The 27931-nt window shown below is 48.9% G+C and overlaps 2 protein-coding genes across 2 annotated transcripts in view; both read right to left on the reverse strand.

Annotated features, from left to right (window-relative positions):
• The window catches only part of LOC143808719 (cytochrome P450 2C14-like), a 564240-nt gene that overhangs the window by 497663 nt on the left and 38646 nt on the right, over positions 1-27931 (reverse strand). The window lies entirely within an intron of this gene.
• LOC143808722 (cytochrome P450 2B11-like) overlaps positions 1-27931 on the reverse strand; it is a 77377-nt gene that overhangs the window by 33511 nt on the left and 15935 nt on the right. Inside the window, exons 4-5 of the mRNA XM_077291657.1 lie at positions 25810-25959; positions 24760-24920 (exon numbers count right to left, since the gene is read on the reverse strand). Of these exons, the coding sequence (XP_077147772.1) occupies positions 24760-24920; positions 25810-25959 (311 nt within the window). The remainder of the gene's footprint in view (positions 1-24759; positions 24921-25809; positions 25960-27931) is intronic.

A 27931-nucleotide genomic window follows, 5' to 3' on the forward strand; every position in this document is an offset into this window, starting at 1 on the left:
AGTCAAACTGTGTAATGGAGGCGAGAGTTCCCTTTGTAATGAGACGCAGCACAGGTGTCAAGAATCCCACCTTGGTGCTGGGTGCAGCCTCCCGAGCGTTGTTATTTGCTGTACAGGAGTCTGCGCTGTCGTGTTATCCCCTGGCCTAGCGCCGTTAGCGCTGCCCATCTTCTGGCATCATGTAATGTCGGCCGGTGCGGTTCGCGATGACCATGAATCCCAGCCCCGCAGTGTCTTAACATTGTTAAAACACTGCGGGGCTGGGATTCAGGGCCTGGCGCAGCACATATGTTCGCCTCTCACACTCGGGTCCTTACACCCGCTTCAGACTGTGCGGCGTCATCTGATCCCTTATCGCATGCCACGGCCATGAAGCCGCACAGTCCGAAGAAGGCGGAAGGAGAGGAGGGACAGGCGAACTGATGCACTGATCCTGCCCATCAATCACACCCTCGCAGTCCCAATAAATAAGACACCGAGGGGCGTTGTGTGGGTCAGGGCGGCCGCAGAGGCGCAGGCAGCCAAACAATGATGCCAGAAGACGGGCAGCGCTACCAAGGGGGTTGCAGCGTGTCATTACAAAGGAAAGTCACACCACCGGGACGGTTAAATGGTCACACAGAGGACACATTGCAGACGTGTTTTCAGTTCCACATGTGCGAGGAGAATACGTTTCTGAGCCACCTTGCACACATGCAGCATTACCGCTGTACAAGGTGGCTGGATAACGTAAAAACGCCTGGGGGAGGGGGGACAGGTTCCCTTCAATTTCAGTTCTTGTGTCTGCGTGGCTTTTGCAGGACACGTTGCCGGCTGCACAGCAGGGGAACAGCTGGCGGTGCTGGACCCCACTGACACATTGGCTGGTGTTTTTCTCTGTGCAGCTAGCACATCTGGGCAAAAACTGGCGGTGTGTTAGAGCCCAGGGACAGCAGGAGGAGGAGCAGGAGGAGGAGGAGCAGGGGGAGGGGAGTGTAGGCCGAAGCCTGCACAGGCGGCAGCTTTGGGTGTGTTGTGTCTGCGTGGCTTTTGCAGGACACGTTGCCGGCTACACAGCAGGGGAACAGCTGGCGGTGCTGGACCCCACTGACACATTGGCGAGGTGTTTGGCTCTGTGCAGCCAGCACTTCCGGACAGCAACTAGCGTTGTTGGAGCCCGGGCTCTGCAGGGGGAGCAGAGTGTAGGCCGAAGCCTAATTGAACCGATTTCAAAAGTCACCTTTAACCCCCCCTCAGGGGTTACAAAGTAGAAGAGCCACAGCTTATGCAGCAGCAGTGCTGCGCAAGTCAAAGGTTGCTCTTGTAATTTTTCTCCTTGCACACGCTGAATGGAACACGTATAACATTTAGCCCTTTATACAGTCAAACTGTGTAATGGAGGCGAGAGTTCCCTTTGTAATGAGACGCAGCACAGGTGTCAAGAATCCCACCTTGGTGCTGGGTGCAGCCTCCCGAGCGTTGTTATTTGCTGTACAGGAGTCTGCGCTGTCGTGTTATCCCCTGGCCTAGCGCCGTTAGCGCTGCCCATCTTCTGGCATCATGTAATGTCGGCCGGTGCGGTTCGCGATGACCATGAATCCCAGCCCCGCAGTGTCTTAACATTGTTAAAACACTGCGGGGCTGGGATTCAGGGCCTGGCGCAGCACATATGTTCGCCTCTCACACTCGGGTCCTTACACCCGCTTCAGACTGTGCGGCGTCATCTGATCCCTTATCGCATGCCACGGCCATGAAGCCGCACAGTCCGAAGAAGGCGGAAGGAGAGGAGGGACAGGCGAACTGATGCACTGATCCTGCCCATCAATCACACCCTCGCAGTCCCATTAAATAAGACAACGAGGGCTGTTGTGTGGGTCAGGGCGGCCGCAGAAGCGCAGCCAGCCAAACAATGATGCCAGAAGACGGGCAGCGTTACCAAGGAGCTTGTTGCGTGTGTCAATACAAAGTCAAATCACACCTGAGGGACGTTTTAATGGTCACAGAGGACACATTTTAGACGTGTTCACTTCAACATGGGCAAGGAGAATAAGTTTCTGAGCCACCTTGAACACATGCAGCATTACTGCTGTTCAAGGTAGCTGTAAAACATAGAAACACCTGGGGGAGGGGGGACAGGTTCCCTTCAATTTCAGTTCTTGTGTCTGCGTGGCGGTCGCAGGACACGTTGCCGGCTACACAGCAGGGGAACAGCTGGCGGTGCTGGACCCCACTGACACATTGGCTGGTGTTTTTCTCTGTGCAGCTAGCACATCTGGGCAAAAACTGGCGGTGTTAGAGCCCAGGGTCAGCAGGAGGAGCAGGGGGAGCGGAGTGTAGGCCGAAGCCTGCACTCGAGCAAGTTGAAAGGAAACCTTTAACCCCCCCCCCCCCAGGCGTTTGTAGCTGAAAGAGCCATTGTGTACAGCACTAATGCTGGAAAAGGTAAACTTAGCTCTTTTAATTATGGTCCTTGTACATGCGGAACCTAACATTTATGAAATGTGTCCCCACACAGCGTTAAACCGTCCGGTAGGTGGAACTTTCCTTTGTCGTGTGACGCAGCACAGCCATCATTTTTACCCCCTTGTCGCCGTTCGCCCCCTCCTCAGCGTTGTTTGAATCTGTCCCGGAGCCTGCGCTGTTAGGTTAGCCCATGGCCATGCACACATGTTGCGCTGCCCGTCTTCTGACCTCATTTGGTGTCAGGCTGGCTGCGCCTGTGCGGGTGCGCTGGCCGAGATCCCGCCTCGCAGTGTCGTCTCATGTAATCCCACCGCGGGCCTGTGATCCGTGCCCGTGCGCAGTGCATATCCTCTCCTCTCACTCCCCTCCCTACGGCTTTTTCAGACTGTGCGGTGTCACGGCCGTGGCATGCTATTAGGGACCAGCTGACATCGCACAGTCTGAAGAAGCCGTAGGGAGGGGAGTGAGAGGAGAGGATATGCACTGCGCACGGGCACGGATCACAGGCCCGCGGTGGGATTACATTAGACGACACTGCGAGGCGGGATCTCGGCCAGCGCACCCGCACAGGCGCAGCCAGCCTGACACCAAATGAGGTCAGAAGACGGGCAGCGCAACATGTGTGCATGGCCAAGGGCTAACCTAACAGCGCAGGCTCCGGGACAGATTCAAACAACGCTGAGGAGGGGGCGCACGGCGCCAAGGGGGTAAAAATGATGGCTGTGCTGCGTCACACGACAAAGGAAAGTTCCACCTACCGGACGGTGTAACGCTGTGTGGGGACACATTTCATAAGTGTTTGGTTCAGCATGTGCAAGGAGCATCACGAAAAGAGGCACTTTTTCCCTTTGCATCATTACTGCTGCACAAGGTGGCTCCTTCAGTAACAAACGCCTGGGGGGGGGGGGTCAGGTTCCCTTACATTTAACTTGTTGTGCCTGCGTGGCGGTCGCAGTACACGTTGCCGTATACACAGCAGGGGAACAGCTGACGTTACTGAACCCCAATAACAGAGGAGGGACTGTTGACTGTGCGTACAGCACTTCTGGACGGCAACTGGCGGTGTTGGAGCCCAGGGACAGGTGGAGGAGGAGGAGGTAGGAGGAGGTAGGAGGGATTGCCACACACACAGCAGGGGAACAGCTGACGTTACTGAACCCCAATAACAGAGGAGGGACTGTTGACTGTGCGTACAGCACTTCTGGACGGCAACTGGCGGTGTTGGAGCCCAGGGACAGGTGGAGGAGGAGGAGGTAGGAGGAGGTAGGAGGGATTGCCACACACACAGCAGGGGAACAGCTGACGTTACTGAACCCCAATAACAGAGGAGGGACTGTTGACTGTGCGTACAGCACTTCTGGACGGCAACTGGCGGTGTTGGAGCCCAGGGACAGGTGGAGGAGGAGGAGGTTGGAGGAGGTAGGAGGGATTGCCACACACACAGCAGGGGAACAGCTGACGTTACTGAACCCCAATAACAGAGGAGGGACTGTTGACTGTGCGTACAGCACTTCTGGACGGCAACTGGCGGTGTTGGAGCCCAGGGACAGGTGGAGGAGGAGGAGGTTGGAGGAGGTAGGAGGGATTGCCACACACACAGCAGGGGAACAGCTGACATTACTGAACCCCAATAACAGAGGAGCGACTGTTGACTGTGCGTACAGCACTTCTGGACGGCAACTGGCGGTGTTGGAGCCCAGGGACAGGTGGAGGAGGAGGAGGTTGGAGGAGGTAGGAGGGATTGCCACACACACAGCAGGGGAACAGCTGACGTTACTGAACCCCAATAACAGAGGAGGGACTGTTGACTGTGCGTACAGCACTTCTGGACGGCAACTGGCGGTGTTGGAGCCCAGGGACAGGTGGAGGAGGAGGAGGTTGGAGGAGGTAGGAGGGATTGCCACACACACAGCAGGGGAACAGCTGACGTTACTGAACCCCAATAACAGAGGAGGGACTGTTGACTGTGCGTACAGCACTTCTGGACGGCAACTGGCGGTGTTGGAGCCCAGGGACAGGTGGAGGAGGAGGAGGTTGGAGGAGGTAGGAGGGATTGCCACACACACAGCAGGGGAACAGCTGACATTACTGAACCCCAATAACAGAGGAGCGACTGTTGACTGTGCGTACAGCACTTCTGGACGGCAACTGGCGGTGTTGGAGCCCAGGGACAGGTGGAGGAGGAGGAGGTTGGAGGAGGTAGGAGGGATTGCCACACACACAGCAGGGGAACAGCTGACGTTACTGAACCCCAATAACAGAGGAGGGACTGTTGACTGTGCGTACAGCACTTCTGGACGGCAACTGGCGGTGTTGGAGCCCAGGGACAGGTGGAGGAGGAGGAGGTTGGAGGAGGTAGGAGGGATTGCCACACACACAGCAGGGGAACAGCTGACATTACTGAACCCCAATAACAGAGGAGCGACTGTTGACTGTGCGTACAGCACTTCTGGACGGCAACTGGCGGTGTTGGAGCCCAGGGACAGGTGGAGGAGGAGGAGGTTGGAGGAGGTAGGAGGGATTGCCACACACACAGCAGGGGAACAGCTGACGTTACTGAACCCCAATAACAGAGGAGGGACTGTTGACTGTGCGTACAGCACTTCTGGACGGCAACTGGCGGTGTTGGAGCCCAGGGACAGGTGGAGGAGGAGGAGGTAGGAGGAGGTAGGAGGGATTGCCACACACACAGCAGGGGAACAGCTGACGTTACTGAACCCCAATAACAGAGGAGGGACTGTTGACTGTGCGTACAGCACTTCTGGACGGCAACTGGCGGTGTTGGAGCCCAGGGACAGGTGGAGGAGGAGGAGGTTGGAGGAGGTAGGAGGGATTGCCACACACACAGCAGGGGAACAGCTGACGTTACTGAACCCCAATAACAGAGGAGCGACTGTTGACTGTGCGTACAGCACTTCTGGACGGCAACTGGCGGTGTTGGAGCCCAGGGACAGGTGGAGGAGGAGGAGGTAGGAGGAGGTAGGAGGGATTGCCACACACACAGCAGGGGAACAGCTGACGTTACTGAACCCCAATAACAGAGGTGCGACTGTTGACTGTGCGTACAGCACTTCTGGACGGCAACTGGCGGTGTTGGAGCCCAGGGACAGGTGGAGGAGGAGGAGGTTGGAGGAGGTAGGAGGGATTGCCACACACACAGCAGGGGAACAGCTGACGTTACTGAACCCCAATAACAGAGGAGCGACTGTTGACTGTGCGTACAGCACTTCTGGACGGCAACTGGCGGTGTTGGAGCCCAGGGACAGGTGGAGGAGGAGGAGGTTGGAGGAGGTAGGAGGGATTGCCACACACACAGCAGGGGAACAGCTGACGTTACTGAACCCCAATAACAGAGGAGCGACTGTTGGGACTGTGCGTACAGCACTACCAGGCAACAACTAGCGGTGTTGGAGCCCAGGGACAGGTGGAAAAGCAGAGGAACACAATGTAGGCCGAAGCCTGAGAAAGTCGAAAGGGAACCTTTAACCCCCCCCAAGGCGTTTGTAGCTGAAAGAGCCAGCTTGTGCAGCACAAAAGATGCAAAAGGAAAAGGTGGCTCTTTTCATCATGCTCCTTGCAAACACAGAACTAAACACTTATAAAATGTGTCCCCTGCAACCGTAAAACCGTCCCGGAGGTGGGACTTTCCTTCGTAATGTGACGCAGCCCAGCCGTCATTCCTACCCCCCCGGCGCCGCGCACCGGCTCCTCAGCGTTGTTTTATTCCGTCCAGGAGCCTGCGCTGTTATGTTATCCCGTGGCCAGGCACACTTAGCGCTGCCCGTCTTCTGGCATCATTTGGTGTCTGGATGGCTGCGCCTGTGCGGCCGCGCTGGCAGAGAGCCCGCCTCGCAGTGTCTTCTGATTTAATCCCACTGGGGGCCTGGGATCCATGGACATGCGCAGTGCATATCTGAACCTCCACCTCTCACTCATCTCCCTATGGCTTCTTCAGACTGTGCGGTGTCACGGCCGTGGCATGCTGTTAGGGACCAGCTGACACCGAACAGTCTGAAGAAGCCATAGGGAAATGAGTGAGAGGTGGAGGTTCAGATATGCACTGCGCATGTCCATGGATCCCAGGCCCCCAGTGGGATTAAATCAGAAGACACTGCGAGGCGGGCTCTCTGCCAGCGCGGCCGCACAGGCGCAGCCATCCAGACACCAAATGATGCCAGAAGACGGGCAGCGCTAAGTGTGCCTGGCCACGGGATAACATAACAGCGCAGGCTCCTGGACGGAATAAAACAACGCTGAGGAGCCGGTGCGCGGCGCCGGGGGAGTAGGAATGACGGCTGGGCTGCGTCACATTACGAAGGAAAGTCCCACCTCCGGGACGGTTTTACGGTATCAGTGGACACATTTTATAAGTGTTAAGTTCTGCGTGTGCAAGGAGCTAAACAAAAATAGCTACCTTTTCCTTGGGCAGCATTACTGCTGCACAAGGTGGCTCTTTCAGTAACAAACGCCTTGGGGGGGGGGGGACAGATTCCCTTACATTTCAGTTGTTGTGTCAGCGTGGCGGTCGCATGACACATTGCCGGCTACACAGCTGGGGATCAGCTGACGTTACTGAAACCCAATAACACTGGGTCGTATGTTTTGACTGTGCAGACGGCACGTCTGAGCCTCAACTGGCGGTGTTGGAGCCCAGGAATTTAAGTTCAGGTGGTAGAAAGATGAACACAACAGGAGACCTGGATAACGTATACAGTGACCTAATTATTCAATCAGGAGGAGGAGTGGCAAATTCCGGCGAGATCCAGGCCTTGTTCATTTTCAGGAAAGTAAGCCGGTCAACGTTATCGGAGGATAGTCGCATGCGACGGTCAGTTAGTACACCACCTGCAGCACTAAAGACACGTTCCGATAATACACTGGCCGCAGGGCAAGACAGCACCTCCAATGCATACTGGCTTAGCTCTGGCCATGTATCCAGCTTTGAGACCCAAAACTTGAAAGGGGAAGAGCCGTCTGGGAGTACAGCAAGAGGGCAAGACATGTAGTCTGTCACCATCTGACGGAACCGTTGCCTCCTGCTGACTGGAGCCGTCTGTGATGGTGTAGACTTTTGTGGCGGGCACAGAAAACTGTGCCACAGTTCGGCCATACTGGTCTTGCCTTGGGCAGAGGCACTGCTTCTGCTCCCTCTTTGTGCAGAGCCTCCACCACGGCCTGGACGCACTGAGCTGCTTTGGAATGCACTAGCAGCACTTCTCTCAGTTGGAATGGAGAAGATGATGGAATTGACCAGTGTGTCTTGGTACTCCCGCATTTTTCGCTCCCGGTTCAACGGTGTGATGAGGCTTTCTACGTTGTCCCGGTAGCGAGGATCGAGGAGGGTGAACACCCAATAATCAGACATGTTGAGAATGTGGGCGATGCGGCGGTCGTTTCTCAGGCACTGCAGCATGTAATCCACCATGTGCTGCAGACTGCCAACTGCCCAAGAAACGCTGTCCCCTGCTGGAGGCGTGATCTCTGCCCGCTCGTCATCACCCCACCCTCGCTGTACACACTGAGTACTGGACAATTGTGTAACTCCCTCCTCTGGACGGATGTCTTCCTCCTCCATTGACTCCTCCTCATCCTCCTCACAAACGGTCCCCTGCCTACGCGTTTGTGAGGAACCACGTGGCGCTGACTGTCCAGAAGATGATGGAAATGGTGAATCCTCATCCTCCACCTCTTCCACAACATCATCCCTTAGCGCTTGCAGTGATTTTTCAAGCAGGCAGATAAGGGGGACAGTCATGCTGACTAGTGCATCATCTGCACTCGCCATCCGCGTGGAATAATCAAAGGGACGCAAAACCTGGCAGACGTCATTCATAGTGGCCCACTCTGTGGTTGTGAAGTCTGTACGGCGCTGACTGCGACTTTTTTGCGCCTGAAGCAGCTGGTACTCCATTACAGCTTGCTGCTGCTCACACAACCGCTCCAACATATGTAACGTGGAATTCCACCTGGTAGGTAGGTCACATATGATGCGATGTTCCGGCAGGCGGTGTCGGCGCTGCAGAGCCGCAATGCGCGCTTTTGCCGTGCTGGAACGCCGCAAGTGAGCACACTCTAGGCGGACCTTGTGCAGCAGTGCATCAAGATCCGGATAGTCCCTCAAAAAGCTCTGCACGACCAAATTGAGCACATGTGCCAGACATGGGATGTGAGTGAGGTTGCCGAGGCCCAGAGCTGCCACCAGATTTCGGCCATTATCACACACTACCATGCCTGGCTGGAGATTCGCTGGCACAAACCACACATCGCTCTCCTGCTTGATGGCATTCCAGAGCTCCTGCGCTGTGTGGCTACGATTCCCCAAGAAAATTAATTTCAAGACGGCCTGTTGACGTTTGGCCACGGCTGTGCTCATGTCGGTCGTAACAGGTACACGTTCATCACGGGTCCATGTGGAGGTGGACTGTGACGGCTCCTGCAGCGATGATTCTGAGGAACTAGTGTAAGAGGAGGAGTCAATGCGTACAGAATGGATTCCTGCAATCCTTGGAGTGGGCAGGACACGTCCTGCGCCACTCGCACGGTCTGTACCCGGCTCAACGACATTAACCCAATGGGCAGTGAGGGAAAGGTATCGCCCCTGTCCATGTTGACTGGTCCACGCATCGGTGGTGAGGTGGACCTTGCTACTGACGGCGTTCAGTAGCGCGTGTTTTATGTGTCCCTCCACATGCTTCTGCAGGGCAGGGACGGCTTGCCTGCTGAAGTAAAAGCGGCTGGGCACATTGTACTGTGGGACTGCCAATGACATCAAGTCACGGAAGCTGTCAGTCTCCACCAGCCTGAATGACAGCATTTCCAGTGACAGAAGTTTGGCAATGCCTGCAGTCAGAGCCTGTGCTCGTGGGTGGTTTGACGAGAAAGGCCGCCTTTTCTCCCATGCCTGTACTACCGATGGCTGTAGACTGGGCTGGGAGTGTGTGGATGACTGGGAAAGTGGCGCTGCGGGTGGAATTACAGCGGGTCTCTGGACAACAGGGGCAGAGGTTCTTCCACGGCGATCCTGGGAGGACGCCGAACCAGCTGCGTGTGAGGTAGAGGAAGAGGCAACACGAGCTGAAGAGGTGGTAGCTGCCGCTGTTGGTTGGCCTACCTCTTCAGTGTGTTTTTCTAACTCCGCCGGGTGCCTGTTGCGCACATGTTTCCACATGTTGGAGGTATTGAGGTTGCTGACATTTTTCCCTCTTTTGACTTTTTGATGACACACGTTGCATCTGACATAGCAAATGTCATCTGCAACTGTGTCAAAAAAGGACCAGGCACTGCAAGTCTTGGGAGCGCCCTTTTTGGCTTTTGGAAGAGACATGCTCCTAACGGGTGCCAAAGCGGAGGCTGCAGGATCCGCAGTCTTCCCCCTCCCTCTCCCTCTTTGGGCCGTACGGGGAATCTCTTCCTCAGAGCTGCTCCCACCACCTTCCTGTCCCTCACGCCAAGATGGGTCGAGGACCTCATCATCTACACTACCCTCTGCCCCCAACTGCTCCTCCTGGGTAGTCTCAGCAGCAGAGCACGCACCAGTAAGTGGCACCTGAGTGTCATCATCAGCTGATGCGGCCTGCGATGTGGTGACCGGAGCCACTGGCCCACCCGCCTCTTCAGAGGAAGACAGAAAAAGCTGTTGGGCATCACTGCACCCTGCCTCTTCTTCCATTTCTCCAATGCTGCTTGGCTGGCCCCCTGTTTCCAAGCCAAGAGATTCAGAGAACAGAAGTAGAGACGGCTCCTGTCCTGGGCTCTCTGTCTGCCTGGGCAATTTGGCAGGTGGTGAAGAGACAGATGGCTGCTCTCCAGTGCTCTGTGTCTGAGAGGATGTGGCACTAATGGAAGTTGATGCATTAGCTGCCATCCATCCGACAACAGCTTCAATTTGTTCTTCACGCAGCAGCGGTGTACGGCGCTCGGACACAAAGCTTCGCATGAACGACTGTTGCCTGGTGAAAGTGGGTGCTGATGAGTCACCGGTGCCCGCAGCAGGCACAGAATCCCCACGTCCCCTCCTTGCTCCGCGACGGCTCCCACGCCCCCGTGCCTTACTCACTGCCTTCTTCATCTTGGTTGACTGATAAAGATAAGCAGAAAAGTACTAACGGATTTGTGTGCTTATTCCTGAGCAACTCCTCCTAACAGGTATAAGAAGCACTAATTATCTAAAGTGTGGACTAGGCTTTAATATGAGCTAATGTGGCCTACAGAAATGTAAAGTGGTGTAACTGGTGTGTTTGGTGAACTTTATTATTTATTTATTTTTTGGGGGCTGAACTGACAACAGATAGAGCTGCAGTCACACGGAGACCGTGCAGACAGATGTAAACGGCGCTACAAGGCCCAAAAACCCTCCTCTACTTTATCCTATGTAGTGTTTTTCCACAAATTAGCTGGAGACGGGTGGAAAGACACTAATAGGATTTTTTTGAATAAATTAGCAGCAGACTACACTATTTGGAAAAAAAAGAAAATTGATTTGGCGGTATGACGCAGTGAAAAACCCTGAGCTGGAGACAACCAGGCTATAGCTGCTCACAGATTACAGGGCGAGCTGCAGTCACACGGAGACCGTGCAGACAGCCGTAAACGGCGCTGCAAGGCCCAAAAACCCTCCTCTACTTTATCCTATGTAGTGTTTTTCCACAAATTAGCTGGAGACGGGTGGAAAGACACTAATAGGATTTTTTTAAATTAATTAGCAGCAGACTACACTACTTTGAAAAAAAAGAAAATTGATTTGGCGGTATGACGCAGTGAAAAACCCTGAGCTGGAGACAACCAGGCTACAGCTGCTCACAGATTACAGGGCGAGCTGCAGTCACACGGAGACCGTGCAGACAGCCGTAAACGGCGCTGCAAGGCCCAAAAACCCTCCTCTACTTTATCCTATGTAGTGTTTTTCCACAAATTAGCTGGAGACGGGTGGAAAGACACTAATAGGATTTTTTTAAATTAATTAGCAGCAGACTACACTACTTTGAAAAAAAAGAAAATTGATTTGGCGGTATGACGCAGTGAAAAACCCTGAGCTGGAGACAACCAGGCTACAGCTGCTCACAGATTACAGGGCGAGCTGCAGTCACACGGAGACCGTGCAGACAGCCGTAAACGGCGCTGCAAGGCCCAAAAACCCTCCTCTACTTTATCCTATGTAGTGTTTTTCCACAAATTAGCTGGAGACGGGTGGAAAGACACTAATAGGATTTTTTTGAATAAATTAGCAGCAGACTACACTACTTGGGAAAAAAAAAAAAAAAAGGAACAGTATGAGGCAATGAACCACCCTCCCTGAACTGAATACAACCAACTATGGATGGCCTATGTGGCTGCACTCAGACTGGAGACTGGGCTGCACTCACACACACACACACACAGACCCTGCAGATCGCTGTGAAAACAGCGCTACAAGGCAAAAGCAAGGTGAATAGTAGGTGAACACAGCGGTTGCTAAATTAGCCTTTGGAAAGCACAAAGAAGCAAATCGCTATCTCTAAACTGTCCCTCAGTCAGCAAACAGCGTCCTGTCACTAACTGAATTCACAGCAGAGTGATCGCAAAATGGCGCCAGCGACTTTTAAACTGCATCATGACATCATTACACCAGCCAATCACAGCCTTGCCAGTAGTTTCATGCCCTCCATGCTAAACAGGATGTGCCCACACTTGGAATCAATCTCATTGGCTGAATTTCTGCTTTTTGAATCTTAGAACTTCCGATTCCGGTATCCGATACGCGGCAAGTATCGGAATCCCGGTATCGGAATTCCGATACCGCAAGTATCGGCCGATACCCGATACTTGCGGTATCGGAATGCTCAACACTAATCACCACAGTAAAAACATAACCCATTCTGACGTCTATGATTTTTCCGCTCATTTCTAGTCTGCATTCTATCACATTGCATTAAATCAGGTGTTTGTTCAGACAACACCACCAGAGGATTAGCGGTTTTGCGCTCCCGCAAATGCCGGTCAATTTGAATAGCCAGCGCCATAGAATCATTCAGATTTGTAGGAACGGGGAAACCCACCATGACATTCTTAATGGCTTCAGAAAGGCCATTTCTGAAATTTGCGGCCAGAGCACACTCATTCCACTGAGTAAGCACGGACCATTTCCGAAATTTTTGGCAATACACTTCAGCTTCATCCTGGCCCTGAGAAATAGCCAGCAAGGCTTTTTCTGCCTGAATTTCAAGATTGGGTTCCTCGTAAAGCAATCCGAGCGCCAGAAAAAACGCATCAATATTTGCCAATGCCGGATCTCCTGGCGCTAGGGAGAAAGCCCAATCCTGAGGGTCGCCCCGTAAAAAAGAAATAACAATTTTAACTTGCTGAGCTGAATCTCCAGATGAACGGGGTCTCAGAGAAAGAAACAATTTACAATTATTCATGAAATTCCTAAACCTAAATCGGTCTCCAGAAAATAATTCCGGAATAGGTATTTTAGGTTCAGACATAGGACTACTGGTAACAAAATCTTGTATGCCCAGCACACGAGCTGCCAGCTGGTTTACACTTGTAATCAAGGTCTGGACATTCATGTCTGCAGCAAGCACAAGCCACTCAAAGGTAAAGGGGAGGAAGAGAGGAAAGAAAAAAAAAACAAAAAACTCAGAATTTCCTTTCTTATTATCCCACTTCTGCAATGCATTAAACATTCAATGTTGGCCTGGCATACTGTTATGACCCCAATGGCAGAGGGTCTCAGGAATAATTGCTAAGTCTGCAAACACAGAAAACCAGCTCATAGGGCAGTGGTAACTGGGCTGACCATATATCTAATCCTAGCACCACAAATACCAGCAGCCGGGGAACGTGCCTACGTTGATTCTAGACGTCTCGCGCCAGCCGGAGAACTAACTAACCCTAGAAGGGAAAAGAAAGACCTTTCTTGCCTCCAGAGAAAGTACCCCAAAAGTTGGATACAAGCCCTCAACAAATAATAACGGTGAGGTAAGAGGAAAAGACAAACATAAGAATGAGCTAGGTATTTAGCAAAGAGAGGCCCACTAGCTAATAGCAGAATATAGGAAGATAACTTATATGGTCAGCAAAAACCCTATCAAAAATATCCACACTGGAAATTCAAGAACCCCCGAACCGTCTAACGGCCCGGGGGGAGAACACCAGCCCCCTAGAGCTTCCAGCAAGGTCAGGAATCACATTTAGTACAAGCTGGACAAAAATGAGAGCAAGCAAATAACCCAAGAAACAAAGAAGCAGGACTTAGCTTAATTTTGCACGAACCAGGACCAGCAGATAGGAGCAAACAGAATGTGTCTGATTACAACGATGCCAGGCACTGGACTAAGGATCCAGGAGGTTTACATAGCAACACCCCTGAACTAACGACCCAGCTGGGTACAAACTGAGGGAAGAAAATCCCAGAGTCATATCACTAGTAACCACAAGAGGGAGCCAAAAACTCTAATTCACAACAAGCCATACCGCGAGTGACCACAAGAGGGAGCCCAAAAGTATAGTTCATAACAGTACCCCCCTTTAAGGAGGGGTCACCGAACCCTCACTACGACCACCAGGGCGATCAGGATGGGCAGCGTGAAAGGCACGAACCAAATCGGCCGCATGAACATCAGAGGCGACCACCCAGGAATTATCCTCCTGACCATAGCCCTTCCATTTGACCAGATAATGAAGCCTCCGTCTAGAGAGACGAGAATCTAAGATCTTCTCCACCACATACTCCAACTCGCCCTCAACCAAGACCGGAGCAGGAGGGTCAACAGCAGGAACAACAGGCACAATGTACCGCCGCAACAAAGACCTATGGAACACATTGTGAATGGCAAACGACACAGGAAGATCCAAACGAAAAGACACCGGATTAAGGACCTCCAAAATTCTATAAGGACCAATAAAGCGAGGCTTAAACTTAGGAGAGGAAACCTTCAGAGGGACAAACCGAGAAGATAACCAAACCAAGTCCCCAACACGAAGTCGGGGACCCACACCGCGGCGGCGGATGGCAAAACGCTGAGCCTTCTCCTGTGACAACTTCAAGTTGTCCACCACATGATTCCAAGTCCGCTGCAACCTATCAACCACAGAATCCACCCCAGGACAGTCAGAAGGCTCAACATGACCCGAGGAGAAACGAGGATGAAAACCAGAGTTGCAGAAAAGTGGCAAAACCAAAGTAGCGGAACTAGCCCAATTATTGAGGGCAAACTCAGCCAATGGCAAGAAGGTCACCCAATCATCCTGATCTGCAGAAACAAAACATCTCAAATAAGCCTCCAGCGTCTGATTAGTTCGCTCCGTTTGGCCATTAGTCTGAGGATGAAAGGCAGACGAGAACGACAGATCAATGCCCATCTTAGCACAAAAAGATCGCCAGAATCTGGACACAAACTGGGATCCTCTGTCAGACACGATATTCTCAGGAATGCCGTGCAAACGAACCACATTCTGAAAAAACAAAGGAACCAGATCGGAAGAGGAAGGCAACTTAGGCAAGGGCACCAAATGGACCATCTTGGAAAAACGATCACACACCACCCAGATGACAGACATTCCCTGAGACACCGGAAGATCTGAAATGAAATCCATGGAAATGTGTGTCCAAGGCCTCTTCGGGACGGGCAAGGGCAAAAGCAACCCGGTGGCACGAGAACAGCAAGGCTTAGCCCGAGCACAAGTCCCACAGGACTGCACAAAAGCACGCACATCCCGTGACAAGGAAGGCCACCAAAAGGACCTAGCCACCAAATCTCTGGTACCAAAAATCCCAGGATGCCCTGCCAACACCGAGGAATGAACCTCGGAAATAACTCTGCTGGTCCATTTATCAGGAACAAACAGTCTATCAGGTGGGCAAGAGTTAGGTCTACCAGCCTGAAATCTCTGTAACACACATCGCAAATCAGGACAAATGGCCGACAAAATCACTCCCTCTTTAAGAATACCAGCCGGCGCTGAGACACCAGGAGAATCAGGCACAAAGCTCCTAGAGAGAGCATCAGCCTTCACATTTTTCGAAACCAGGCATGTATGAGACCACAAAGTCAAAACGGGAGAAAAACAATGACCAACGAGCCTGTCTAGGATTCAGGCGTTTAGCAGACTCGAGATACATCAGGTTCTTGTGATCAGTCAAGACCACCACACGATGCTTAGCTCCCTCGAGCCAATGACGCCACTCCTCAAATGCCCACTTCATGGCCAACAACTCCCGATTACCAACATCATAGTTCCGCTCAGCCGGCGAAAACTTCCTGGAAAAGAAAGCACATGGTTTCATCATAGAGCAACCAGAGCCTCTCTGCGACAAAACAGCTCCTGCACCAATCTCGGAAGCATCCACTTCAACCTGAAAGGGAAGTGAGACATCAGGCTGGCACAAAACTGGCGCCGAAGTAAACCGGCGCTTCAGCTCCCGGAAGGCCTCAATGGCCGCAGGAGCCCAATTAGCGACATCAAAACCTTTCTTGGTCATATCCGTCAGAGGTTTAACAACGCTAGAAAAGTTAGCAATAAAACGACAGTAGAAATTAGCAAAACCCAAAAACTTCTGAAGACTCTTAACAGACGTGGGTTGAGTCCAATCATGAATAGCTCGGACCTTGACTGGGTCCATCTCCACAGCAGAAGGGGAAAAGATAAAACCCAAAAAGGAAACCTTCTGCACTCCAAAGAGACACTTTGAGCCCTTCACAAACAAAGCATTATCACGCAAAACCTGAAACACCATCCTGACCTGCTTTACATGAGAATCCCAATCATCAGAAAAAACTAAAATGTCATCCAGATAAACAATCACAAATTTATCCAGATACTTCCGAAAGATGTCATGCATAAAGGATTGAAACACTGAAGGAGCATTAGAGAGCCCAAAAGGCATCACCAAGTACTCAAAATGACCTTCGGGCGTATTAAATGCAGTCTTCCATTCATCTCCTTGCTTAATGCGCACAAGGTTGTACGCACCACGAAGATCTATCTTGGTGAACCAACAGGCACCCTTAATCCGAGCAAACAAGTCCGACAACAGTGGCAGAGGGTACTGAAATTTAACCGTGATTTTATTCAGAAGCCGATAGTCTATACAAGGTCTCAAAAATCCGTCTTTCTTGGCCACAAAAAAGAATCCCGCACCAAGAAGGGAAGAGGATGGACGAATATGTCCTTTCTCCAAAGACTCCTTTATATAAGAACGCATCGCGGCATGCTCAGGTACCGACAGATTAAATAATCGTCCCTTAGGAAACTTGCTACCAGGAATCAAATCTATAGCGCAGTCACAGTCCCTATGAGGAGGAAGAGCACTGGACCTGGACTCACTGAACACATCCTGATAGTCAAGCAAAAACTCAGGAACTTCTGAAGGAGTGGAGGAAGCAATAGACACCGACGGGGAATCGCAATGAATTCCCTGACAACCCCAACTTGACACAGACATAGCCCTCCAATCCAGAACAGGATTATGAGCCTGTAACCATGGCAGACCCAAAACGACCAAATCATGCATTTTATGCAGAACAAGAAAACGAATCACCTCCCGATGTTCAGGAGTCATGCACATGGTCACTTGTGTCCAATACTGCGGTTTATTCTCTGCCAATGGCGTAGCATCAATTCCTCTAAGAGGAATAGGATTTTCTAAAGGCTCCAGGACAAAACCACAGCGCCTGGCAAACGACAAGTCCATAAGACTCAGTGCAGCGCCTGAATCCACAAACGCCATAACAGGGTAGGAAGACAATGAGCAAATTAAAGTCACAGACAAAATAAATTTAGGCTGCAAGTTACCAACGGCGACAGGACTAACAAACTTTGTTAGGCATTTAGAGCATGCTGATATAACATGTATAGAATCACCACAATAAAAACACAACCCATTCTGACGTCTATGATTTTGCCGTTCAGTTCTAGTCTGAATTCTATCACATTGCATTAAATCAGGCGTCTGTTCAGACAACACCGCCAAAGGTTTAGCGGATTTGCGCTCCCGCAAATGCCGATCAATCTGAATGGCCAGTGTCATAGAATCATTCAGACTTGTAGGAATGGGAAAGCCCACCATCACATTCTTAATGGTTTCAGAAAGGCCATTTCTGAAATTTGCGGCCAGAGCACACTCATTCCACTGAGTAAGCACGGACCATTTCCGAAATTTTTGGCAATACACTTCGGCTTCATCCTGGCCCTGAGAAATAGCCAGCAAAGCCTTCTCTGCCTGAATTTCAAGATTGGGCTCCTCATAAAGCAATCAGAGCGCCTGAAAAAAACGCATCAATATTCGCCAATGCCGGATCTCCTGGCGCCAATGAGAAAGCCCAATCCCGAGGGTCGCCCCGCAAGAAGGAGATAACAATTTTAACTTGCTGAGCTGAGTCTCCAGACGAACGAGGTCTCAAAGATAGAAACAATTTACAATTATTCCTAAAATTCCTAAATTTAAATCGATCTCCAGAGAACAGCTCAGGAATAGGAATCTTAGGCTCTGACATAGGACTGCCAACAACAAAATCCTGAATGTCCTGCACACGAGCAGCAAGCTGATCCACACTAGTAATCAGAGTTTGCACATTCATGTCTGCAGCAGAGTTTCAAGCCATTCAGAGGTAAAGGGGAAGGAAGAAAAAAAAAAAAAAAAAACAACTCAGAACTTCTTTCTTTTCTTTTAATCCCACTTCTGCAATGCATTAACTATTCAGTGGCCTGTGTTATGACCCCAATGGCGAGGGTCTCAGAGGAACGTGGAAGTCTGCAGAATACAAAAATCCAGCTCATAGGGCAGTGGTAACTGGGTTGACCATATATCTACTCCTAACGCCAACACTAGAAGTAGCCGGGGATCATTCCTACGTTGATTCTAGATGACACGCGCCAGCCGGAGAATCTAGCTACCCCTAGTAGAGGAAATGACAAACACAGAAATGAACCAGGTTTAGCACAGAGAGGCCCGCTTACTGATAGCAGAATAAAGAAAGGTAACTTATATGGTCAACAAAAACCCTATCAAAATCCACACTGGAAATTCAAGAACCCCCGAACCGTCTAACGGTCCGGGGGGAGAACACCAGCCCCCTAGAGCTTCCAGCAAAGGTCAGGATGTAGATATGGAACAAGCTGGACAAAAATACAAAACCAAAACAAATAGCAAAAAGCAAAAGGCAGACTTAGCTGATATAACTGGAACCAGGATCAGTAGACAAGAGCACAGCAGACTAGCTCTGATAACTACGTTGCCAGGCATTGAACTGAAGGTCCAGGGAGCTTATATAGCAACACCCCTAACTAACGACCCAGGTGCGGATAAAAGGAATGACAGAAAAACCAGAGTCAAAAAACTAGTAACCACTAGAGGGAGCAAAAAGCAAATTCACAACAGTACCCCCCCCTTAGTGAGGGGTCACCGAACCCTCACCACGACCACCAGGGCGATCAGGATGAGCGGCATGAAAGGCACGAACTAAATCGGCCGCATGAACATCAGAGGCGACCACCCAGGAATTATCCTCCTGACCATAGCCCTTCCACTTGACCAGGTACTGAAGCCTCCGCCTGGAGAGGCGAGAATCCAAGATCTTCTCCACCACGTACTCCAACTCGCCCTCAACCAACACCGGAGCAGGAGGCTCAGCAGAAGGAACTACAGGCACAATGTACCGCCGCAACAAGGACCTATGAAATACATTGTGAATAGCAAATGACACAGGAAGATCCAGACGAAAAGATACAGGATTAAGGATTTCCAATATCTTGTAAGGCCCAATAAAACGAGGTTTAAATTTGGGAGAGGAGACCTTCATAGGAACAAAGCGGGAAGAAAGCCATACCAAATCCCCAACGCGTAGTCGGGGACCCACACCGCGGCGGCGGTTGGCAAAGCGCTGAGCCTTCTCCTGTGACAACTTCAAGTTGTCCACCACATGATTCCAGATCTGCTGCAACCTATCCACCACAGAATCCACCCCAGGACAGTCAGAAGGCTCCACATGACCCGAAGAAAAGCGAGGATGGAAACCAGAGTTGCAGAAAAAAGGCGAAACCAAGGTGGCGGAACTAGCCCGATTATTAAGGGCAAACTCAGCCAACGGCAAGAATGTCACCCAATCGTCCTGATCAGCAGAGACAAAACACCTCAAATAAGCCTCCAAAGTCTGATTGGTTCGCTCCGTCTGTCCATTAGTCTGAGGATGGAAAGCAGACGAAAACGACAAATCAATGCCCATCCTACTACAAAAGGATCGCCAGAACCTGGAAACGAACTGGGATCCTCTGTCTGACACAATATTCTCAGGGATGCCGTGCAAACGAACCACGTTCTGGAAAAACACAGGAACCAGATCGGAAGAGGAAGGCAGCTTAGGCAAAGGAACCAAATGGACCATCTTGGAGAAGCGATCACATATCACCCAGATAACGGACATGCCCTGAGATAGCGGAAGATCAGAAATGAAATCCATGGAGATATGTGTCCAAGGTCTCTTCGGGACAGGCAAGGGCAAGAGCAAACCGCTGGCACGAGAACAGCAAGGCTTATCTCGAGCACAAGTCCCACAGGACTGCACAAATGACCGCACATCCCTTGACAAGGAAGGCCACCAAAAGGACCTGGCCACCAGATCTCTGGTGCCAAAAATTCCCGGGTGACCTGCCAACACCGAGGAATGAACCTCGGAAATGACTCTGCTGGTCCACTTATCCGGGACAAACAGTCTGTCAGGTGGACAAGACTCAGGCCTATCAGCCTGAAATCTCTGCAACACACGTCGCAGATCCGGAGAAATAGCTGACAAGATAACTCCATCTTTAAGAATACCAACAGGATCAGCGACTCCAGGAGCATCAGGCACAAAGCTCCTAGAAAGAGCATCGGCCTTCACATTCTTTGAACCTGGTAAATACGAGACAACAAAATCAAAGCGGGAGAAAAACAATGACCAGCGGGCCTGTCTCGGATTAAGGCGTTTAGCAGACTCGAGATACATCAGATTTTTGTGATCAGTCAAGACCACCACACGATGCTTAGCACCCTCAAGCCAATGACGCCACTCCTCAAATGCCCATTTCATGGCCAACAACTCCCGATTGCCCACATCATAATTTCGCTCGGCAGGCGAAAACTTCCTAGAGAAAAAGGCACAAGGTTTCATAACAGAGCAACCAGGGCCTCTCTGCGACAAAACGGCCCCTGCCCCAATCTCCGAAGCAACCACCTCAACCTGAAAGGGAAGTGAGATGTCAGGCTGGCACAAAACAGGCGCCGAAGTAAACCGGCGTTTCAACTCCTGGAAAGCCTCCACGGCAGCAGGAGCCCAGTTAGCTACATCGGAGCCCTTCTTGGTCATATCCGTCAAAGGTTTCACAATGCTAGAAAAATTAGCGATAAAACGACGGTAGAAGTTAGCGAAGCCCAAGAACTTCTGAAGACTCTTAACTGACGAGGGCTGAGTCCAATCAAGAATAGCTCGGACCTTGACTGGGTCCATCTCCACAGCAGAAGGGGAAAAAATTAACCCCAAAAAGGGAACCTTCTGTACACCAAAGAGACACTTTGAGCCCTTGACAAACAAAGAATTTTCACGCAAAATTTTAAAGACCAACCTGACCTGCTCCACATGCGAATCCCAATTATCAGAAAAAACCAAAATATCATCCAGATAAACAATCAAAAATTTATCCAGATACTTCCGGAAAATGTCATGCATAAAGGACTGAAAAACTGAAGGCGCATTGGAGAGCCCAAAAGGCATCACCAAGTACTCAAAATGACCTTCGGGCGTATTGAATGCGGTTTTCCATTCATCACCTTGCTTAATGCGCACAAGGTTGTACGCACCACGAAGGTCTATCTTGGTGAACCACTTGGCACCCTTAATCCGGGCAAACAAGTCAGACAACAGCGGTAAAGGATACTGAAATTTGACAGTGATCTTATTTAAAAGCCGATAATCAATACAAGGTCTCAAAGATCCGTCCTTTTTTGCCACAAAAAAGAATCTCGCACCAAGAGGGGAAGAAGACGGACGAATATGTCCTTTCTCCAGAGACTCCTTGATATATGAACGCATAGCGGTATGCTCAGGTACCGACAGATTAAACAGTCTTCCCTTAGGAAATTTACTGCCTGGGATCAAATCTATAGCACAGTCACAGTCCCTATGAGGAGGCAGTGCACTGGACTCAGACTCACTGAAGACATCCTGATAATCAGACAAAAACTCCGGAACTTCCGAAGGCGTAGAAGAAGCAATAGACACAGGCAGGGAATCCCCATGAATACCACGACAGCCCCAACTTGAGACTGACATAGCCTTCCAGTCCAGGACTGGATTATGGGTCTGTAACCATGGCAGCCCTAAAACAACCAAATCATGCATTTTATGTAAAACCAGGAAACGTATCACCTCGCGGTGTTCAGGAGTCATGCACATGGTAACCTGTGTCCAATACTGCGGTTTATTTGCTGCCAATGGTGTAGCATCAATACCCCTAAGAGGAATAGGATTTTCTAATGGTTCAAGAGTAAAACCACAGCGCTTAGCAAATGAGAGATCCATGAGACTCAGGGCAGCACCTGAATCTACAAACGCCATGACAGGATAAGATGACAGTGAGCAAATCAAAGTTACAGACAGAATAAATTTAGGTTGCAAATTACCAACGGTGACAGGACTAACAACCTTAGCTATACGTTTAGAGCATGCTGAGATAACATGTGTAGAATCACCACAGTAGTAGCACAAGCCATTCCGGCGTCTATGAATTTTCCGCTCATTTCTAGTCAGGATTCTATCACATTGCATTAAATCAGGTGTCTGTTCAGACAACACCATGAGGGAATTTGCGGTTTTTCTATCACATTGCACCGAATTAGGTGTCTGTTCAGACAACACCATGAGGGAATTTGCGGTTTTGCGCTCCCGCAACCGCCGGTCAATTTGAATAGCCAGTGCCATAGTATCATTCAGACCTGTGGGAATGGGAAAACCCACCATAACATTCTTAATGGCTTCAGAAAGGCCATTTCTAAAATTAGCGGCCAGTGCACACTCGTTCCAATGTGTCAGCACGGACCATTTCCGAAATTTTTGGCAATACACTTCAGCCTCGTCCTGCCCCTGAGACATAGCCAGCAAGGCCTTTTCTGCCTGAATCTCAAGATTGGGTTCCTCATAAAGTAAACCGAGCGCCAGAAAAAACGCATCAAGATCAGCCAATGCCGGATCTCCTGGTGCCAGCGAAAAAGCCCAATCCTGAGGGTCGCCCCGTAAGAACGAAATAACAATTTTTACTTGCTGAGCAGAATCTCCAGATGAACAGGGTCTCAGGGACAAAAACAATTTACAATTATTCACGAAATTCCTAAACTTAAACCTGTCTCCGGAAAACAGTTCAGGAATCGGTATTTTAGGTTCTGACATAGGATTTCTGATAACATAGTCTTGTATGCCCTGCACACGAGTAGCCAGCTGGTCCACACTTGTAATCAAGGTCTGGACATTCATGTCTGCAGCAAGCATAGCCACTCTGAGGTAAAGGGGAAGAAGAAAAAAAAACAAAAAAAAACTCAGAATCTTCTTTCTTATAATCCCTCTTCTGCAATGCATTAAACATTTAATATTGGCCTGGCAAACTGTTATGACCCCAATGGCGAGGGTCTCAGAGGAACGTGGAAGTCTGCAGAATACAAAAATCCAGCTCATAGGGCAGTGGTAACTGGGTTGACCATATATCTACTCCTAACGCCAACACTAGAAGTAGCCGGGGATCATTCCTACGTTGATTCTAGATGACACGCGCCAGCCGGAGAATCTAGCTACCCCTAGTAGAGGAAATGACAAACACAGAAATGAACCAGGTTTAGCACAGAGAGGCCCGCTTACTGATAGCAGAATAAAGAAAGGTAACTTATATGGTCAACAAAAACCCTATCAAAATCCACACTGGAAATTCAAGAACCCCCGAACCGTCTAACGGTCCGGGGGGAGAACACCAGCCCCCTAGAGCTTCCAGCAAAGGTCAGGATGTAGATATGGAACAAGCTGGACAAAAATACAAAACCAAAACAAATAGCAAAAAGCAAAAGGCAGACTTAGCTGATATAACTGGAACCAGGATCAGTAGACAAGAGCACAGCAGACTAGCTCTGATAACTACGTTGCCAGGCATTGAACTGAAGGTCCAGGGAGCTTATATAGCAACACCCCTAACTAACGACCCAGGTGCGGATAAAAGGAATGACAGAAAAACCAGAGTCAAAAAACTAGTAACCACTAGAGGGAGCAAAAAGCAAATTCACAACAGGCCTGGCATACTGTTGTGATCCTAATGGCAGAGGATCTCAGGGTCTTCAGCAAAGTCTGCAAACATAAAAACTAGCTCTTAGGGAGGTGGTAACTGAGCTGACCACATACCTGATCCTAGCCCACAAATAATAGCAGCCGGGGAATGTGCCTACGTTGGTTCTAGACGTCTCGCGCCAGCCGGAGATCTAACTAACCCTTTCAGAGAAAATACAGACCTCACTTGCCTCCAGAGAAAGATACCCCAAAGTAGATACAGGCCCCCAACAAATAATAACAGTGAGGTAAGAGGAAAGGACAAACATAAGTATGAACTAGATTCAGCAAAGAGAGGCCCACTAAATAATAGCAGAAATATAGAAAGCGGACTTATGTGGTCAGCGAAAAACCCTACCAAAATATCCACGCTGAATATCCAAGAACCCCCGTACCGACTAACGGTATGGGGGGAGAATATCAGCCCCCTAAGGGCTTCCAGCAAAATCAGGAATCACATTATGAACAAGCTGGACAAAAACAGAATAATACAAATAAACAAAAAAAACAAGAAAGCAGGACTTAGCTTATGTTGCAAAAAATCAAGACCAGTAGACAAGAGCAACCAGACAAGGACTGATTACATGGATGCCAGGCAATGGACTAAGACTCCAGGAAGTTTAAATAGAAACACCCAGAGTCTTAACGACCCAGGTGACTACCAACCTGGGGAAAGAGTATCCAAAAGCCATACCGCGAGTGACCACAAGAGGGAGCCCAAAAGTATAGTTCATAACAGTGATCATCAGATTATTGCTGTGGTCCAACTTTACGCACTTCTTTCCATTGATGATTGGATATTCTAGTCGTCAAGCCGTCGAGATCAAGCATTTACCACCTATCCTGTGGAATGTATTTAGTTCTCAAAATCTTTAAGATCAATGAGAATTTTAAAAAATCCAAATTGCCCATGTGAGCGTTGGAACATTTATTTTTATCAAAACTGTTACTAGTAAAAAAATTAAAAGTATAAAATTTAAAATAAAAAGTTCAGACTTACCCGGATCCACGGGCTCCCCAGGAGTCTAAAATTTCCATTAATTAAGTCAATAAGTTTTAAAATGGTGGGATCTTCGTACTCAAATCTATGGCTGAGTAGTATGGCCACAATTATATTGGCAACGGCCGCATTTATACTGGTCAAGTTATCAAATGGCTTTCCTGAAAAAGTAGATAATATGTAAATTAAAAAACATCAACTTTTTATCTTTTAAAAAACTATGTAGTATATGTATGAGTTACGCGTACATCTACAATATACTTTTGGTAATAACTAGATAAGGACAAATCTTTTGGGAGATCCGATTTGTCCAATTGATTGTGGATTCTCTCTTCGGACCACTTGTTCTAATTTCACAGGTTGTGTGGTTATGCTATGACCTTATTACTTGATTTACATTCTAGTCCCCCTACAAACACAGGCCTGCTGTTCAGGATGTTGCAGACCTGTACTATCTTGAACCAGTCATCTATAGAGGAATATTGGAAGGAACTGCTAGTCTCAAGTTCAAACCGTTAGGGTCAGGAATGTTTACTGTGATTTTGTTGGCTGTATCATATTGGGATCATTCAATAATGATCTGTGAATGAGCTCTTATAGTGAGCTACACAACTTCATGATCCACTATCTTCTCTGGTCCCAGGTTTGACAACTGAATTGTTTGCTCTTTGCCACGAAGGAAATTATTTCTCAGCCAATCATTGACTATGATGGGTCAACCAGTGATTGGCAGTCAATTTCTGTGTTTTTGCGAGGGACCAGGAAGTAAATATTAACAGAAACCCCGGATGAAAAGTGGAGAATAGTTCATGAAGAGAGAATAACACAAACACTAGGTTTTCTAGTTCAGGTGGAGGTGGAGTGGAACAATGCTTCAAACCATAAAAAAAAATGTAATTATGTTAAACAAAAAACAAAGGCTTAAACCTGGGCACTTTAGCAGTCTATTCTTGTAGGCCCAGGAGCTTCCTGTTATCTCTATGATTGCTGCATATATTATTACTATTTTTCTTCCATCATTACACATATTCCTAGAAATGAGACTCTCACCATCATAGGATTTCAGCTTCTGCACTAAGCACTCGGCCTCCTCGATGATCTTGTCTTCTATGGTTTTCTTCCCCATTCCATAATCTCGTAGTGTGGAGAGAGTAAATCTTCTCATCACTTTCCAATTCTCTCCATTGGAAAATACAACACCTAAGCACAAAGGATACATGTTTTATCTATCCATAAAACATGGGACATAAAGATTTAATGTATAGATAAGCCCTTAAAGGGAATCTGTCAGTAGAATACACATCCGAAGCCTCCTATATGGGCATGTAAGTCATAGAAAATGTAATAAAATTATACCTTGATATCTGAAATCCATGTTTTTCTTAATATTTAAAATGAGCTATTAAGAAACATGGGCCAAACATAGATCTCCCTGAGAATCTGTCTACAGAGCTTATTTTAAGTTAAAAGTGGAGTTACCAGTGTGAGGTATGTAATGACTGACAGTCTGCTCTTCTGATCTACATGACTCCTACTGGTAACTCCCACATTCATTGAAATTAAGCTTTGGAGGCAGGTTCTAAGGGAGATCTATGTCCGGCCCACAGACCTTAACAACTCACTTACATATTATTAAAAATGTGAATATCTCAGGAATAAGACATTGAATTACAGATATTAATATATCATTTGATTCAAATTTATTTGAGCTGCATACCCAAATTTACAGCTTAGGAGGGTTAATCCTATGGACAGATTCCCTTTAATTTAAAATAGAATCCTTAGTGATGAAAAGATCATGAGAAACTCCTCTGCTCAACAGTTTAGTCACCTGTTATTCCTAAAGGAAGCTGCCACTGACTATTCAAAGAGCTATCCCTACACAAAAATGCAGAGGTAAACTAGGTCCTTAGCAACAGTAACATTTTATTCTACGTCATAGAGAGAGGTCCTCGGCAAACTCTTCCCTCTATTACATGCAGTGTTATGGGTTTCTGTTGTGAATTCCGCTCTTGGGCTCCCTCTGGTGGTTGTAAGTGGCACTTTTGTGAGTTATGCTCTTGTGCTCCCTCCGGTGGTTTTAAGTGGAACTGCTGCTCCTTGGATTTAGCAGTCAGCAGCTGCTTCCACTGATCGTCTATTCTGCTTGGCTATTTAAGCCTGGCTCTGTCCTTCAGCCAGTGCCAGTTGTCAATGGTTCCTGGTTGGATTCACATTTCTGCTTGGATTTCCCTGATATTCTGACCAGTTCAGCTAAGATAAGTCCTTTCTTTGTTCTTTTGCAGTCCACAAGTGGACTTAATCGTTCAGCACATTCTATGTTTTTTCTAGTCCAGCTTGTCAGTATGGATTTATTCAGTTAAGCTGGAAGCTCTGGGAAGCAGATTTACCTTCCACACCCTTAGTCAGGTGTGGAGATTTTTGTAAACTCTGTGGTGGATTTTTCTAGTTTTTTAATACTGACCGCACAGTATTCTGTCCTGTTCTATCTATCTAGCTAGAGTGGCCTCCTTTGCTACATCCTGGTTTCATTCTACATATGTCATTTCCCTCTCCACTCACAGTCAATATTTGTGGGGGGCTGTCTATCCTTTGGGGATTTTCTCTGAGGCAAGATAGCTTTCCTGTTTCTATCTTTAGGGGTAGTAAGTCCTCCGGCTGTGACGAGGTGTCTAGGGAGTGACAGGAACATCCCACGGCTAATTCTAGTCTTGTGTTAAGCTCAGTAACTGCGGTCAGTACATGTACCACCTCCTCCAGAGCTCGTCCCATGTTGCTCCTAAACCACCAGTTCATAACAGTACAACTGGCCAAAAATGAATTAAATGCATCTCAAAAGAAGGAAAAAAAAGTTCTGAGCCATTTTTTTTTCTGCAGTCTGTTTTGTCTTTTTTTTCCTCTTAATCTCTGGGTGGTTCAGGATTTTGGCACTGACATGGATGTTCAGGGTTTGTTTTCTCGTGTGGATCAACTTGCTGCAAGAGTACAGAGTATCCAAGATTATGTTGTCCAGACTCCGGCTTTAGAGCCTAGAATTCCTACTCCTGATTTGTTTTTTGGGGACAGATCTAAGTTTTTGAACTTTAAAAATAACTGCAAATTGTTTTTTGCTTTGAAACCCCGTTCCTCTGGTGATCCCATCCAGCAGGTTAAAATTGTCATCTCTCTGCTG

This window comes from Ranitomeya variabilis, chromosome 2 (genome assembly GCF_051348905.1).
Source record: "Ranitomeya variabilis isolate aRanVar5 chromosome 2, aRanVar5.hap1, whole genome shotgun sequence".
NCBI classification, from domain to species: domain Eukaryota; kingdom Metazoa; phylum Chordata; class Amphibia; order Anura; family Dendrobatidae; genus Ranitomeya; species Ranitomeya variabilis.